Here is a 15925-nt window from a genome sequence, read left to right on the forward strand (position 1 = left end):
CTCCATTGGCTGATAGCGGTTGGTCATCAAAATCACCTGACGACAAGGCGTACAAGATCGCCCAACAAATATATCGATCGATGGAATGGGGTGGATGTAATAACAGCGAAATGCCGTAAAGAATGCCTGCAAGACAAAAGGCGAAGTCAACGATGAAGAAAACCACAGGGTATGAGCAACAATGAGAAAATAAGTGGAGAAACCAGAAGCTGAACGCTTAATGAAAGATGTGGTGCATTGTGTAATTTTTAATAATCTGAAGGTAAACATGCCTAAAGCACTAAGGGAAGGGAAGGAATATGCCGAAAGCTTGCCCACCAAAGTACAACCTGGCTCCCACGCTGAACACATTTATATCATTAACAGCATCACATCATTCTTGATGAAGCAATGAAGAAATCGCCTATCCAACCAAGGCAAAGGTGCGGCTTGTGACGAGTTGCGTCTGGCCTGGACGAAACCGTCAGTCAAATTTTTCCGCTTGTCTAGTTTGGCAATGTCAAGCAAATTTTACTTTTGCATTAAATATTTTATGTATAAATCTGTTACTCTTTAATCAGAAGTTATTAAACATGAAGTAACACTTCCTCTTTCGCCCTTCAGCCCGTCCAGAAGCTGGGTCAATTCGTTTTGATCTATTGCGCTATTTTGCTCTGTCATTTGCCTGATCTGGATGCAGCCAGAAGGCTTTCAAATCAGCGTCAAGTGTATTAAGATGCCACTGTTTTGGCTGGCCTTTTGGTTGTTTCATATCGACTTCGATGTTCAAACAAATCTTAGCAAATGAATTCTCTCTACCGCGACTATCGAAGACGCTTTTCTCCCAATTTTTCCACGATTTGTGTAATGCCATATCGATTTCGGATATGATCATAACGTGTTATGTTGCATGTCCAACGAAACATCTTCGCGTCTATTACCGCAAGACGTCGTTTATAGTCTTTTGTAGTCGGCCAACATTCGGAATCATAGAGGGCGACACGACGGACGACATTGGGGTAAATTTTCGAATTGATAAGATCGGTAATACGTCGATCACAAGGATGCCAGTTGTGAAACGCCATTTTATTCACTGTTTCATTAGGATGGACCGTCAAAAATTCTATTTCAAATTCAATTTTTAAACAAGTTGCTCCAGATAATTTTTGCTATTAGATGCTAGGAAAACATCATCTATATAGAGTAGTGTATAGGACGTTGAGCGTTAGATGTCCCGTATGACAATATCCGTAAAAGAAGGGGTGGTGAGAGGGCGCTTTCTTGATGAACACCGACAGAGGCACGAATCGGTTTGATACACCCGCCACACTTCGAACTTTACATTTCGGATCATGGCAGACCAATTTAATCCAGTGCAAGAATTCTTCTGGTACTAGGTGTTGTAGATCCAGAAATATATTGCGTCAATAGTTCCGCAGTTCTTAAGAAACTCCGCTTGATTCACGGTTATTTAAACGATGTCGTGAATACGGTAATTTGACGGTAATTTGAACATTCAGCAGGACTACCTTTCTTTTTCCATATTGGAACTGTGGCATTGTCTTGCCAGTCAGATGGTGTTCTACTTTCCTCAATAGCCTCGTTGAAGACCTCACTGGGCCGCGGTGTTGACTCCCAGCTCGACTTCAGTCGCGCTGACAGGTGGAATTGCTCCAAATGTGGGCGGTGCTTGTGTTGAAATTTTGTTTGAAATACTCTAGCTATCTATCCGTTGTGGCCTCGTCGGTAAGCAAAGTATCGTTCTTTTCATTAAAGCAATAGACAAATGCTTATGAGAAGTCGAGACAGATTTCTTTTAGTTTATCGAAAAGATCTTTGTAACAGCGATCGCTTTCTATACTTCCCGATTGGCATTCTTGTAAATTTGCCAATTGGCCAGCGTTTTATTGTCGAGAAACTTACGGTAGAGACGTTTCTTTTCACGGACCTTCACTTAAACATCGTCAAGCCAAGTATTTCGGTTGATGAACCGCTTACCAAGTTTGGTGACCGCGAGGGTTGAATAGGTCGCTTTATGGATCGTGTCTTTAATTCTTCCACATTTGTAATGGTTAGTAATTGCGTGAGATAATTTCTTCTCGCCAAAACGCCACCATTGAATGTGCTACATGCCAGTGCATTCTCACGATGTTTTATCGTTGACCTCAATTGGAAGAGGCCAATCAACGGCCGAAGTGGTGGTGCGATGGTCGGCGGATATGATCGATTACCAATTTAGTGCTCTCACCATAAAATGCGGGAAGATGAGATAGTAGTTTGTTGAACCATGTATTGGTACATATAAGTTCATGAGTATTCGCAAAATCGCCTATACACTCGCCTTTTCCCCCATGGCACCTCTGTCTCATGTCACCCACATGAACATTACGGTCACTCGCAAAGAAAATATTGTCATCACCAAACACGTTATAGGTCATTGTATGGAGAAGTTGCGGGAAGTATTCTTCCAGAATCAGGTCGACCTGTTTCTGGTGCGTATGCGGTGAAGAGTGAATCGTATGTTCTACTGATATAATAGCCAGCTTCATCAGCCGGTCATCAAATCATTTGATTTCTTTAATGGCATCTGGAAAATCCTTTGGGATGGTAATGTCGACACTATATTGAGCTCGTGAGAGTTGATGACCATTTTTAACGTGCTGTGTCGCCGTTTATTGCGCCTTTTCCGAAGGTCTCATCCTAAATCTTTCCAGTGAGGCTGCCGATATTTAATGTGTAGAAACCTATTTGGTTTGCTTGGACTGATTTACTTGCGTCCTGCGGTGTCGATTGAAACGAACGCTCTAGTATTTCTCCAAGGCTTTGGATACCTCAACACAATGGCTTTTGTTTTTAACGAAATTTAACGCGCTTTCTTGTTCGGCCTGTCGCGGACCTGTCACGAGAAATAAGGTAGGATTTAGCATAGTGGAGTAAATTATACTTCATTTATCTCTTTCCCTGGCCTCAGCATTTTATTTTTGTTTTACTGAGAATTGTACAAAGCACATTGCCTCAAACCCTTCTTCCTTATCTGGGCGTGGGGCCAGCATGACATATAACCTAATATCCTCATCCCTCGGTCGTTAATAGTATTGCTGAAAAACTAGCTAGTGACATGCTAGAGATTTTCTGTTTAGTATTCTAGCCTGAGTCTTATTGTGAGTTGGGAGATAAGATTCACGATCTTGGGTAGAACTTATCCAAAAAAAGACTCAAATTTCGAAAATCAAGAAAAGGGATAAACTTACCTGATCGATTTTTGTTATCAACGACTGCATCTAAAGTTTGCGCCAATGAAGATGTTACCGAATTATTTGTGCTAACTTGCGGTAGAGAATCGATTCGATATCGTTGTCCTGTGGTCCCCGATACTGTCGTTATACAATTACCGTTAACTACTAAGCCAGAGGCTGATGATGTTGGACTATTTACACCGACAATACAACTTGCCGCACTACCGTTTATACTAACAGACTCTAACGAATCTGCTAACCTTGGTGTTGTGTAGATATCACTGTGAAAGACAAAAAAGGACTTTGGTACCAATATGTTTTCAAGAGCATGGGGTAGTAGAGTCCTTCGGAAATGTTTCACATTTTTCTTACCTAAATGCGCTTGATGTGCCAAAAAATCCCGTACGATCCTGAAGTGCTGCTTTCGCCTTTTCGACACTTTGCTTCAATTGCTCAAAGGTGGATTGGTGGAAACGATATGAGGTCCAGTCTGGGGAACATTGCCCTATTCCTATGCAGTCCTCAGTTTTTACTTGCGCTGTTGCAGGCGAGACCCGCTTGAGGTCCAGCGCCGTTTGATATGAACAAGAACTTTCGTACATGGTGGAATCGTTTGTCCACTTGAGCCTGTAATCAGATAATTTTAGTTAGGGCAACTGATATCTTGGACATTTTGAAATGTGAATAATTGTATGACTCACTAAAGATTAAGGTTTTCAGTACATATTACCTAATTTCCAAGTATTCGCCTATCGAACCAGAGCATATAGTATGCACTTAAGATTGAGGAAATTTAACTATCGCCTTATAGCCAAAGGAATAATCTAAAATCAAATTGAACGAATAAATAAACAATATTTGGGTTTATGTCTGTTGAAGTTGATAATAAGTCAGGGGGAGGTGGAATACTTCATCTTTTTTGTCTCTCTCAAGTAAAGTTTTCGAAATTTCAAACCTAACTATTCATAGAAAATTTGAGAAGATTCCCCACTCTTATAAAATTATTGACTTTAAGACTGAACGATTCATACTAATCTCGATGAAGGAGTCAAACGGAATATTAAGTTTCCTGGGAGCCAAGTTTCCAGGAACCAAGCCTCTTGTCTACCGAAAAACATCTCCCCCAATCCAGAGTGTCATGCGAACCGTGTCCATTGGATAATTTGCAGTCGGGGTAACTGACTGTGTACGATCGGAGTCTCACCGATATCTGGTCATCTCAGCGGGGAGCTATGGCAAAGCGGACCTCCTAACCTCCAACCATATGAGTACGATCCTAAAAAAAAACTAAAAACAAACAGGTGCGACCCCATACCGCACACAAACTGGTCAACCAGGCGGAGTTACATCTCAGAAACAGTGAGATCCCGGTGATCACATAAAGAAAGGGAGAAGTTGAGGCTTCAAGCAGTGAAGCCATAGTCAACATTGGCCTACTGCGAGGATTGTAACCAACAAACACCACTGCTCAAAGAGCAGGAGCAATCAAAAGCATGTCTGAGATCAGTACATTAGATGTCAGGAAGACAGGGTTCAGTGGCGCAGGTGCTGAATGGTACCTACGAAATCTGAAAGAGGCCTGAAACTAGAATAGGCCCGTAAGAAGGCTCAGGACAAACCTGAGTCGACATTACTGCAGCCAAGAAAGCGGAGAGCAATGGCGATTAGCCCACATAAGGGGAATGTTCCAAATAATAAAAACCTGAACTGAAGACGGGGGACATCCTGAGTAGGTCAAGGGTGAAGGCAGTAGCCAGAGAGCCCGCCGCCAGCTATGCTAGTGTTTTAAAGGACATTTGACTCGCTATACTGTCAAATCATTTCCGGAGCAAATAGTTACTCGTGCGGAACAGGAAACTATCGAAGAATGTCGAAATTTCCATATTAACTAAGAATTTCGCAACATACCAGTGCACCTGCATAGGGAAAAGCGGAGGAAGGACACTTTGGAAAGTACACCGGGTGGATAACTTACCGAGGAAAGTAGACCTGCTGGCCTGAGAAAAGGAGAAACTGAACGACTTAGACTTGGATCTTCTAGGACTTAGGGTGGAGGGTGATACTCCGGCAGTGGAGAAGAGCTCTTAACGTTAATAAGAATAATTATAGTTGGCGCAACAATTCAATTGCATCAGGGCCTTGAAGTGTGTTAGAACACTTCATTCAAGACCGTAACGGTACACTACAACTACACAATGTGGTCAGCAAGAAGTTGTATCATTCTTAAACGTAATTTAAAAATATATATGTCTTTCAGAGTTCCTGACAGGAGACCTTATAGCAGTACAAGTCTCACTGGAGGCCGGGGGAGAATGGCATCCGGCAACTTCGCACCAGACGTCATCCCCATTCCATCAGAGCTAGACTAACGAAGTTCTGCTAGACTAACGAAGTTCTGCGCTACCACTTCTTCTCCATCACGAAGTCTGGGGAAGCAGCCACACTAATCAAAGATGTAAGTACCTTCTTGAATTTATTCCTAGTAATAAGTTAGGAATATATACATTCGTGGCCGACACTAGATAAGAAGTACAGAGGTACTAGATATAACTCTAGGGAATATTCTGATGAATAGGTTGGTCAGGAATGAGGGTGTCGGATGAGCCTTCTATGTTGGATCACAGAATAATCAGATTGGACATTGAGAGCAATTCCGAAATAAAAAGAATAATAAGAAATCTCAGGAGATTGCGACTCCTATGCAATGCACCTGAACAACAACATGACTCATCTACAAAGGGGCGGTTATATCAGGAGCGAAATGAAACGATTTCTCGAGGTCCTAGCCCACGGCGAAGTGGCGTCAACATTCTGCCTGATACCCCAACATTGAAGAAAGGAGAAGTGGGAACTAAAGCTACGCTCGGAAGCTAGGGTAAGGTGGGCAGTGGATGGCATCTTCCCAGCACTACTCCAGTAGGGCCTAGAAGTAATTTTAGAGTCTCTTCGAAGGGTGATATGGGGCAGGATATATATGGGATATATACCAAGGACATGGAGGGGGGCAAATGTGGCCTTTATTGCGAAAGCGGGTAAAAAGGATCCTTTTCACCTCAAATCCACTGGGGGATGGGGAGGATTTCCATATTGATTGATGGAAAGTAAAGAGCTCAAATTACTAACCAGAGAATATTTGTATGTAACATACACTAATATTCAACGGCAAAAGAGCAATTCGAGCAGGTGTTTATTTGGATCAATCCTACGACGGAACTTTGCATGTACTATACATTCTCAGTATAATTAGATGTTACGTGGAATTCGTGCGCCAGTAGTTCACAGATCGGCCAATGCCTTCGCTCAGATTTTCACCCGCCTACCCAAGGGCATTTTGTGTATTAGGCGCTCTTACAATAGTCATAATACTCACCAAGAATCGTAAGTCACCACCGACTTGTCCCGAGCAAAATGCAAGAGTTTCTCGAAACTCAGAGTGGCATCAGATACTTTGTTATCAATGTCGGAATGCTTTTATCCAAGAAAAACGTGAGGCTTGCGTCCTCTACGCACCAACCACCGCACAGGCAGACCCACGCCGCATGAACGTAGCATCAGATGCCAGGACCAGAAAACCCCTTGATTTGAGGCCCTCTAATGCCCTACCACACGCAGCCATCACCTGGGCTCTACCCCAGATGGCCCCCAAATCGTACGGCAGGAAAACCTGAATCTTATTAGAGGTTGCGGAAATAACGTTGGGAATTACAGTGTCAAACAAGCTCCGGAACGACTTATAGATCCGCGGTAGACCATTTTCAGCATCCGGATTCAGAATCGCCAAATAATAGGTTTTGGGATTTCTTTCCTTTAATTTAAGAAGTTCTGTCGCTGGCAGTAGGGGCCTTCTGAAACGGAGAGGTGGTTCATTGGCCAAAGCAAAAATCTGGTACATTGGGGTGGTTCTCATCACACAATACGAGCAGATATTGAGTCGAGCTTGTTTTCAAAGGAATTTGGCGGATTCATTGTGGACGTTATGGCATACTCTAAAATGTACCTTACCACAGATCTATATAGATTGATGGCCTTACGGGCTGTGAGGCTTCAAAAAAAATCAGTTGAAAAATTAATCAACCTATCTGTCTTTACGGTTCAAGTGGTCTCTGACCGAACATGTCCATGTTATCTCCCTTCCTAAAATGGTGGTGGATTTGACGTTGGCAAGGATAAGATAAGATTATTAATTTTAATGGGCAGGTGTGTTTTTTTCCTTGCTCCTCTTGAAGGATATTGATTGGGATTTGGTTATGTTGATTGGTAGGCCCAATGTTTGAGATTCATCAACAAATGCAGTTACCTGCTTTTGCAAATATTTGGAAGTCGACAACCAATCGTCTCCAGTGCCCAAAATGAGGAAGTCGTCGACATATTGGAAGTTTTCAATGGTATCAGAGCATTTATTATGCAGGGATGTTGTATAGACATTAAACAACATTGGGCTTAAAACGCTTCGTTGGGGAATGCCATTTCTAACTTGTATGCTGTCCAGTCCTAGTTGTAGGCGTCGATTGGACATTATTCTTGACACCCATAAAACAATTTCACAATTTCAGCAGGAAAGCGAAAATGTGACATTATGTCGCTAAGAAATTGGAAAACGCTGTCTCTCGACCGAGACGAGTGGAGTCGAATACATTGCATCCTCGATCCCCGTACTAGAAATTTATTCGGTACACACTTCGTCCCCCCCCCCCCCCCCCCCAACCACTCTCGTAACACAAGTTTTCTTAGTGATTTGGTATTGAGAAAATCTTCTGTTGGACCTTGTTTGTAATTTTACACTTCTCTTATTACGACGAAAAGGTTATCATTACTTTGAACAAGATTTGCAGACAGTTTTAGCTGATTTTACTTATGAGTATACATTTTCTTCATAGTATCTTCATAAACTGTGTCCCATGAGTTCCTGAGCCTGAAAGGCTATTTACCAATAGCATTGCTCTCCATCAAGCCCACTCTGAAATCGTTTGGAAGATGAGCAATCTAGTTAGTCCCACTTATATTGATTGGCTTTCTTGGATCGAAGAGCATCCTGCGTTTCCCATGTGACTTTTGTATTAGCTTGCTCTTCCAGTTCCTTAATAGCTACGGCCATCTGATGACGTTTATCTAGACAGGGATGTAATGATAATCCACGTAGACGCTTGCAAGGAATAGAAACCGAATAATGTTTTGCTTCATTCTTCCTTTCTATTGAAACAGCATTCTATTGAAACAGTTAGTTACCATACGGTGATTTCAATATTCCTTTCATGTAGAAGGCTGTGCAAATTTATCTCGTCAGTATTAAATTCCTGCTAAGTAGAGCATGAGGCTGTCGTACGGAAGGTGGCAGTTCAAATCTTACTGGTGGCAGTTGAATTTGTATCGTGATTTGTCGTCGGATACCAGTCGACTCAGCTGTGAATCAGTACCTGAGTCAAATCAGGGTAATAATTTCGGGCGAGCGCAATGCTGACTATATTGCCTCCGATAGGGTACTGTAATCCTGTAGTATACCGTTGCGGTCTTGAATGAAGTGTTCTGACACACTTCAAGGCCCTGATCCAATTGGATTGTTGCGCCAACAGTTATTATTATTATTATTAAATTTCTGACCTAAGTTTGAGGATCCCTTGAAGTTAGTTGAATAATAATCCAAAAAAACCTAAACCTTAAGAGCTCTTACTTTTAATTCCGAGAGGTAATGGCACGCTTCGAGATAAGTATTTCGCTCACCCCAACCATTTCCCTGATTTGACTTCGGTCCAGCTGGCCAGTATCCGACATCCAGTTTACAATACAAATCCTTCTGACACCAGCGACCACAACCGTCCGTTGAATTTGAATAGTTTTGCTGATATGCTCTTTAGAGTATCTAGAATGCCTTTGTCTTTATAACTCTTCTTCCATCTTTGCTATAGTCTTCTCGAAATTGCATTCATTCAAAAATTGAATAAGTTTTTATCCGATATCTGATCATATTATTTATAGCTGGAGCATTTCACAATTCACAGGTCTAGGTCCAACAAATACGCATCTATCTACTACTTTCATCGATAGCCAAATGTGCAATAATTAGTGCTACATCATCATCTTCAGTTAAAAATATTGGAATGACAATTAGACTTTCTCAACTATTTACAATTGGTACATAATTATGATTTCTTCCGAAATCTATTCCTAATGATAATCAAATATCAGCAGAAAAAATAGCTGGGAATTTCCATTTTCAAAAAGGAGGTGGAGTAAAATGTACTGTTTTCAAATTTACAATTTTGCACTTTCTTTGTTTAAAATTAAAACCAGAGAAAAATAGGAGAATATTCCAAACACCCTCTCATAAAGGATTCATTCCGAATATTCATAACTTTTCTGATGAGCTAGGGTAAGCAGCCCAACGTATCCTTTTCGAAGTCGATGAATATTCAAATTTTCGTAACGGAAGTAGTATACAATTTGATTTATGCTATGCATATAGCCAAAACACCATCAACAACCGACTGGCTCGATGATATCCAAACTTAGATTTTATGGACCTTGCGGTACGTGTGCATCGTCTTCCTTTGCATGCGTTCCGACCACCCTTCAACGACCATCAGACAACAACGACAATAGCAGCAACGGCAACCCCAATCTATGATTTGTTCTTGTAATTTATCGTCCTGTTATGTTTATTTATCTTGCGAACTGTTCAAAAACTTTTCGGATAAGGGATGCTGCATTAGCCTCTCCATGACCACTTAGCCGACAACGCACAATAATTATTACGTAGAGACACACATGTATCCAGTGGATGGCTGTGCTGTACGGACTAGCGTATCTGCAATAAATATATTATAACATTACTGGAACGAACGTACGCACTCAATTAAATCGACTGTATCTGATTACAGATGCAGATAAAATGGGGATTTTCTTGCCATGTTTTGAAAGGGTTGTTTATGGGATAATCGCAGATTAGGGTTGGTTAGATTGGCTTGTTGTTACCACCCTTGCCTTTTAATTTCAGAGTAAACATTTTAAGAGAGCCGAAATACGTCCAGCATATTGTAGGCATTAATTACTATTTATTTGTCAAAATGGTGTTCATAAGCAGCCAAGTGAACGCGATTGTATTTAAATTATCCATGATTCCCAATAAAAATGTTTTGAATTTTTAAATTATTAATTTAAAATAACTTATAATTTCCCAGAAATAAATAAATTTACAAATGTTAATTAGAATAAGAAGGAACGAAGCATGGCTTAAAAATTATTATTACATTATCTCTATGTACAACTTTTGAATATACAGTGAAAACTCCCATGGCCGGACACCGACCGTCAAGCAATTTTTGTCGAGGGAGGTCACCTTTGTAAGCAAATGAATCCAATTTCTAAAGCTATGACAAAATTTGTATTCCATTTTTACCAGGCAAAACTTGAACTAAACATTTATTCCTTTGTTTGCTATAGTTCGTTTTTTAAGTAAAATTATTAAAAGCAAAAGTTTCCAGTTTATTTGAGAATTGCAGATACGTGTTTCGGACACAACATGCGTCGTTCTTCAGTGCTGGTTCTGTAATAATTTAAAATTTAATTTAACTAATTAATTTAAAATGGTTAAACTGGAGACTTTTCCTTTTAATAATTTTACTTAAAAAATTTTCTTTTGTTAACTAGTACACTACGCTGAACTTCTCGGAATTTCGCTCGGTCGCGTCACGCCCGCAATCAGTCGCAGCGGTCAATAGAGCCTTCGACACCTTCCTTTCATCGATCCGCTTCCACGATTCCGCAGTCAATCAGATCTTATGACGCCCCTCCAGTACATGACCGACGGCCTGTATAGTACTCAAGAAAAGACCATTTTTACTGGCGGCCCAATGCTCATCGATATATTCAGGCGCGTTAGTCAGTGTATGCCGTCCGATCAGCAAGATGCTCCTCCACTGCTTAGTGACCGCTGGGTCACACAAGCGGTCGATGTTGAACTTAGAACATCGGAGCTCTCCAACCCTTCGAGAAGTACGGATGCAGCACGCATGTGAACGTAAGCGACCATCGCATGGTGATACCTTTCGAAGCCAATATCAGCGCCTCTCTTGTTACGCACATCCAGAAAATAGCTTCTATATCTACTGTTGATCGCGAAGTGGTCGACCTGATTGATTGTACGGTGTCAGTCAGTTGCAACCCAAACTGACCCTTGGCAGGCTCTGTGCTCGAACAATGTGACATCAATGATGAAGCGGTTGAAGTTACAAAGATCCACAAACCTTCCGCCATTACCGTTGCGGTCGCCAAAATTGTGTTTTCTCATCCCTTGTCGGCGCAAGTTGTTGTCAGATCCTACCTTGGCATTCAGGTCACCCATCGCGATCACAATATCACCTTTAGGATGCCTTCCTTGAACTGCGTTTAATTGTGCATAAAAAGCACCCATCTCCACCATATCGGAAGTCCCCGTTGGTGCAGCTTATGGTGCTGTTTATATCGCCGGAATTCCCTCTAAAGTTGGTGAAAGTGGGCATTCTGAGGTCTCTCGCTACCACTATCGAGGAGCCGGCGTACCTTCCAGAAACCCGTCCGTTTTCGATAGCCGTAGGTCATGTGCGTAAGGTTGGTTCCTATCCGAGGCGTTACAGTTTTATAGCCGGCACATTTATATTCCTTTTACTCGCCTCCTACGATACCAGACTGGAGCAGGGAAGACTTGAAGTATATTCTTCGGCCACAACTCAACGGGTGTTAGGAGAGCCTTCTTAATTTCCCTTTACGGCAATGTTTACGGAACATGCGTTCCGCTAAGAATACATTATAAACTGTAAGATGCAATCACAACCGATAACAACTACGGCAATGAAATCCCTCCTCCTCCTCACTGTACAAGACATTGATTTTGCCAGTCCTAATGTATTCCTTGCAGACTTGGATTATTAGCAAGAAAAATTGCGAACTCTTAGTCACGTTTGAGAGAAGAATTATCCCAATAAGAGGATAGACAATTTCGTATCCTTTATATCATGACAAAACTTATCAGTGATATCATGACCGTCTGATTATGGATAAAATCCGGGTGAATAGGTTGCGGTGGGTGGCTCACTTAATCCGTATGTCTGAAGATGATCCAGGACGAAAAGTCTATAAGAGCAATATCTATTGTGCTGTAAAATGACAAGCCACACCTTGGCTCAGATGGAGCAATGGCGTAGGCCAAGTCGAAAGACAGCTTTTAAGGATATCGAATTGGTAGATTTCGGCGCAAAGCCGGTATGTCTGGACTTCCTTATTAAGGCAGACCTAGACCGGATACCTGTTGTTGTGCCGTTGATGATGAAGATGCATTGGTTGGATCATCCCATCTGAAGCGATGCCCTTATGGGTAATGAGCTAGCATTTCGCTTAAAGTTGATCAAATGGAATCTATCGGGCCAGTCAAAAGTGTTTGTTTCTTCAAGACTGCTTCGAAAGATGTAGAATATGTCATCTGGTGCTATACAGATGAAATTACATGCATCTCTCATTGGAAGCTCAGTTTCCTTGAACCGCACGTGAAGAGTGTTTTCGACTGGAAATGTAAATGGGAACAATAATAACAGTGTTGAAAGAACCATAGCTGGATCGCTATCATTAGCAAATGCACTCATGGAAAGGATAAACCAATTTTTTGAGGATCATGCAGGATACTATTTCTGTATAAATCTTTATTCCATTTAAATGTGACAGTGTCCAGAAAGCCCGGCGGGAATCTTAGTTTATTGCCCGACATTCAAGAAGGAAAGGAGGAGTTTAGGAAGTGAATTAGGTGCAATAGTCGTATTTGAAAATAGAACAAGGAAAATGATGGTTTTTGTGAAGTATTCGTATGCAATCGGTTTCAAAATCCAGTGTATTAAGCCTAAATTAAAGAACATAGAAAAAGTGGGTACGCGGGCAGCCGATGCATTAATTTACACCAGGTGGAATTAACTTTAGACAATTCTACTAAAGCGAGATCCGCACGGTGTGAATTACTTTTGGCTGATTCTACGGAGAGAGAAGAGTCGGGATAGGGTTCGGGGGTAAAAAACACACAAATACTCATCGGGAAAATCAACCCGCAGACAGGGAAACGGAGACCTAATGACAGGGTGACAGATAATCCTTATTATCCATCAGACGCTTCCCTTCATGTAAATAGGGGAATTTTCAGCCAGCCTTGCGGCCTAAGGTTTCAAAAGCCCACTGGCTGCGGGCGCGAACAGTCAAGTAAGCTCCCGGTCATCAATATCTCTGAAATACAGTGGCTCGGTGGTATATTAGTTAACTACCATTACATACAATTTCACAAGAAATCGAATGAAAGGGAAATTTCAAAGGTATGTATCACTCTCGAGAAGATCCACTGCAAGGGCGGGGAAAGATGCTTTACTGCCTGTGCACTAGTCAGCGGTGACTACACCTCGGCGGGAGATATCATAGGAGCTATTGTTGAATTCATTTAGGAGAGTGTCGATGATCGTGCGATTTTCCTAGATGCCAAGTGCGAAGAAGGAGATCAAGGGGTCTGACGGAAAACAACTGCGAGAATAAGACTGTCCGAAAACGGAGTGACTATCCTTCTCCCTGCTTTAAGCAAAAAAATTAGTTGTCCAAAGTTAAACTATTCCATTCAACAGTATTCAATTTAAAGGAAATAAAGAACTGAAAGGGGAGAAAGGCATAGACTAAGAAGAATATGGACCGAATCAACTGTTATTTCCGAAACAGCTAATACGACACATGTTAATGCTAGGTTGTTGTTTAGGATCTGCGGGATCCTAAGTCCACACCCACGTGATGGTGGACCGGACTAAATGAGGAGCAACTTACTCCCACGTTTTTTCGTCCATGGATCCCTAGTTTGGAGCGTAGCACCCCAAGCATTAAAAATCGAAAAAATCTGATTTTTTCGACATGTTAATGTTCTCCTGAAGGTCAAATTCGATCCGTAGTTGATCGACCTAAACGAAAACAGTATCCAAATCAGGCGTTCCTATAAAAACGATTTAACGCTGAAACTGAACAAAACTCCCGGCAAGCCGGCAGAAAATTTTCTCTGTAAGATGGAGAGCTCCTTAATAGAACATGTTCAAGTGCAAGACAGGAGCTTGCTAAACAATGCGAAGATATCTGTAAAGTAACAATGAAGGAGGAAATGCGTGAAAACCTAGAAAAATCATTCGGACTGTTTCAGTTTCAACAGAGGGACTCAAGAAAGTAAATAAAGGAAATCAAATGGTAACTATCAGAACCAGTGCTTTACCTACTGGCAGTTTACAACCTGAAGCTAGGACGGATTGCCGACAGGACTATTCCAAAAGCTGTTTTAGATTCTTTGAATTTAACTACAGAGAGTCAGTGTGCCGTGGTAACAGATCAAAAGGGTTCAGAAAATCAAGGAGTACCAAACTCGCCGTGACCGTATACTTTGCAATTGAGAGTCAGATAGCGACTGTTGGCATCATATAGGCAGTAGCAGATAACCAGTGCCAAGAAAAAAAGCTTTCGCGCACAACATAAGTCTCTCACAAACCATTAGGGAATTCAAGTGACCTTATCGTAACAACAGCAGTGGAATTTGAGTCAAGGGTTGGTTTCGTAAAAATGGTACCAAAAGGTTACGAGCTTAAGGGCGTGGCTTCAGAAAAGGTAACACAAGTAATTAGATCCACAACCAAAGCATAAGACATTGCCTATGGATGGAACGATAAAATTGTGGAGTTGAGGCTGTGGGTCTTCTTCTGCCCATGGGCCAGAGGAAGACTGGAATTCAGCGAAAACCAGAAGAAAACCATACACACTTGCCAATGTTCAAAGAACTTTGTGTGGAGACAGACCTAAATCCTAAATTATCGAGAAAATTTACTTTAAGTTGTTAAATTTTAAAATCATCAGTGCCATAAAAATGTGGCATTATGGACATTATTATACATATTCAATATATTATTATTATACATATTCAAATTAGATAATTCTCTCTTTCCTCAGAGCAGTCATATTCTCCTGTGCATGGTTTTTTCAGAACCGAAGAGATTATCTTTACCTTTTGGATAAACACACTACACTCCTAAAAAAATGTTTTATCTGATCTGATAGCATTATTAATTTAACTATAGAATCGCAATCCTTTTAAAATAACTATACAATTGACCCAACATACACTACAACTTCTATTATTTCTGACCCTATAATTCCGAATATATACACCATTTGCAACCCTTCGGCACCGAAAATGACTAATGCTTCATCGATATTTTATAACTTCCTACTAGTTCTAATGGCGCAGCTTCCAAAATGGCTCTTCCACAAATTTTCCCTTATCTAACTGGAAATAAATCGTAAATATAAACAAGGAACGACCGCGTAAACTATGAGCTCCTATATGACCGGGAATAGTGCAAAATCGACAGGATGCCTTTGCCCATATTTTGTGTGGTCCTTGTATTGGGCGATATGATAGCAATTAGTCAAAATCGTTTTTATTTACCCATGATTTTTTCCCAGTTTTATAGGATTCGTCGTTAGGTAATGTGAGCGATAGAATGGTAGAAGTTTATGATTAACATTCATCATCTAAAAGTGTAGCTTTTAAGAGTTGAAACCGACAGAGGAACTCTGTCTCGAGGTCTTTAATTTTTTTTTTTTAATTTTTGATAAGTATTAAGCAAGCTTTGGAAACTGGAGAGCACAGACTTTGTCAAGCTCTATCTTGCGGTGAATTGCAC

At 41.1% G+C, this 15925-nt stretch overlaps 1 protein-coding gene across 6 annotated transcripts in view; it reads right to left on the bottom strand.

Annotated features, from left to right (window-relative positions):
• The window catches only part of LOC119650257 (DNA-binding protein D-ETS-3), a 204446-nt gene that overhangs the window by 168286 nt on the left and 20235 nt on the right, over window positions 1-15925 (bottom strand). For 4 of the 6 annotated variants that reach the window (XM_038052855.1, XM_038052854.1, XM_038052853.1 and 1 more), the window contains exons 2-4: window positions 3946-4039; window positions 3588-3842; window positions 3231-3496 (exon numbers count right to left, since the gene is read on the bottom strand). In XM_038052855.1, the coding sequence (XP_037908783.1) occupies window positions 3231-3496; window positions 3588-3817 (496 nt within the window). In that variant the 5' untranslated portion in view covers window positions 3818-3842; window positions 3946-4039. The remainder of the gene's footprint in view (window positions 1-3230; window positions 3497-3587; window positions 3843-3945; window positions 4040-15925) is intronic. The other 2 variants (XM_038052856.1, XM_038052858.1) reach the window with 1 other exon arrangement.

Source organism: Hermetia illucens, chromosome 2 (assembly GCF_905115235.1).
Source record: "Hermetia illucens chromosome 2, iHerIll2.2.curated.20191125, whole genome shotgun sequence".
NCBI lineage: Eukaryota > Metazoa > Arthropoda > Insecta > Diptera > Stratiomyidae > Hermetia > Hermetia illucens.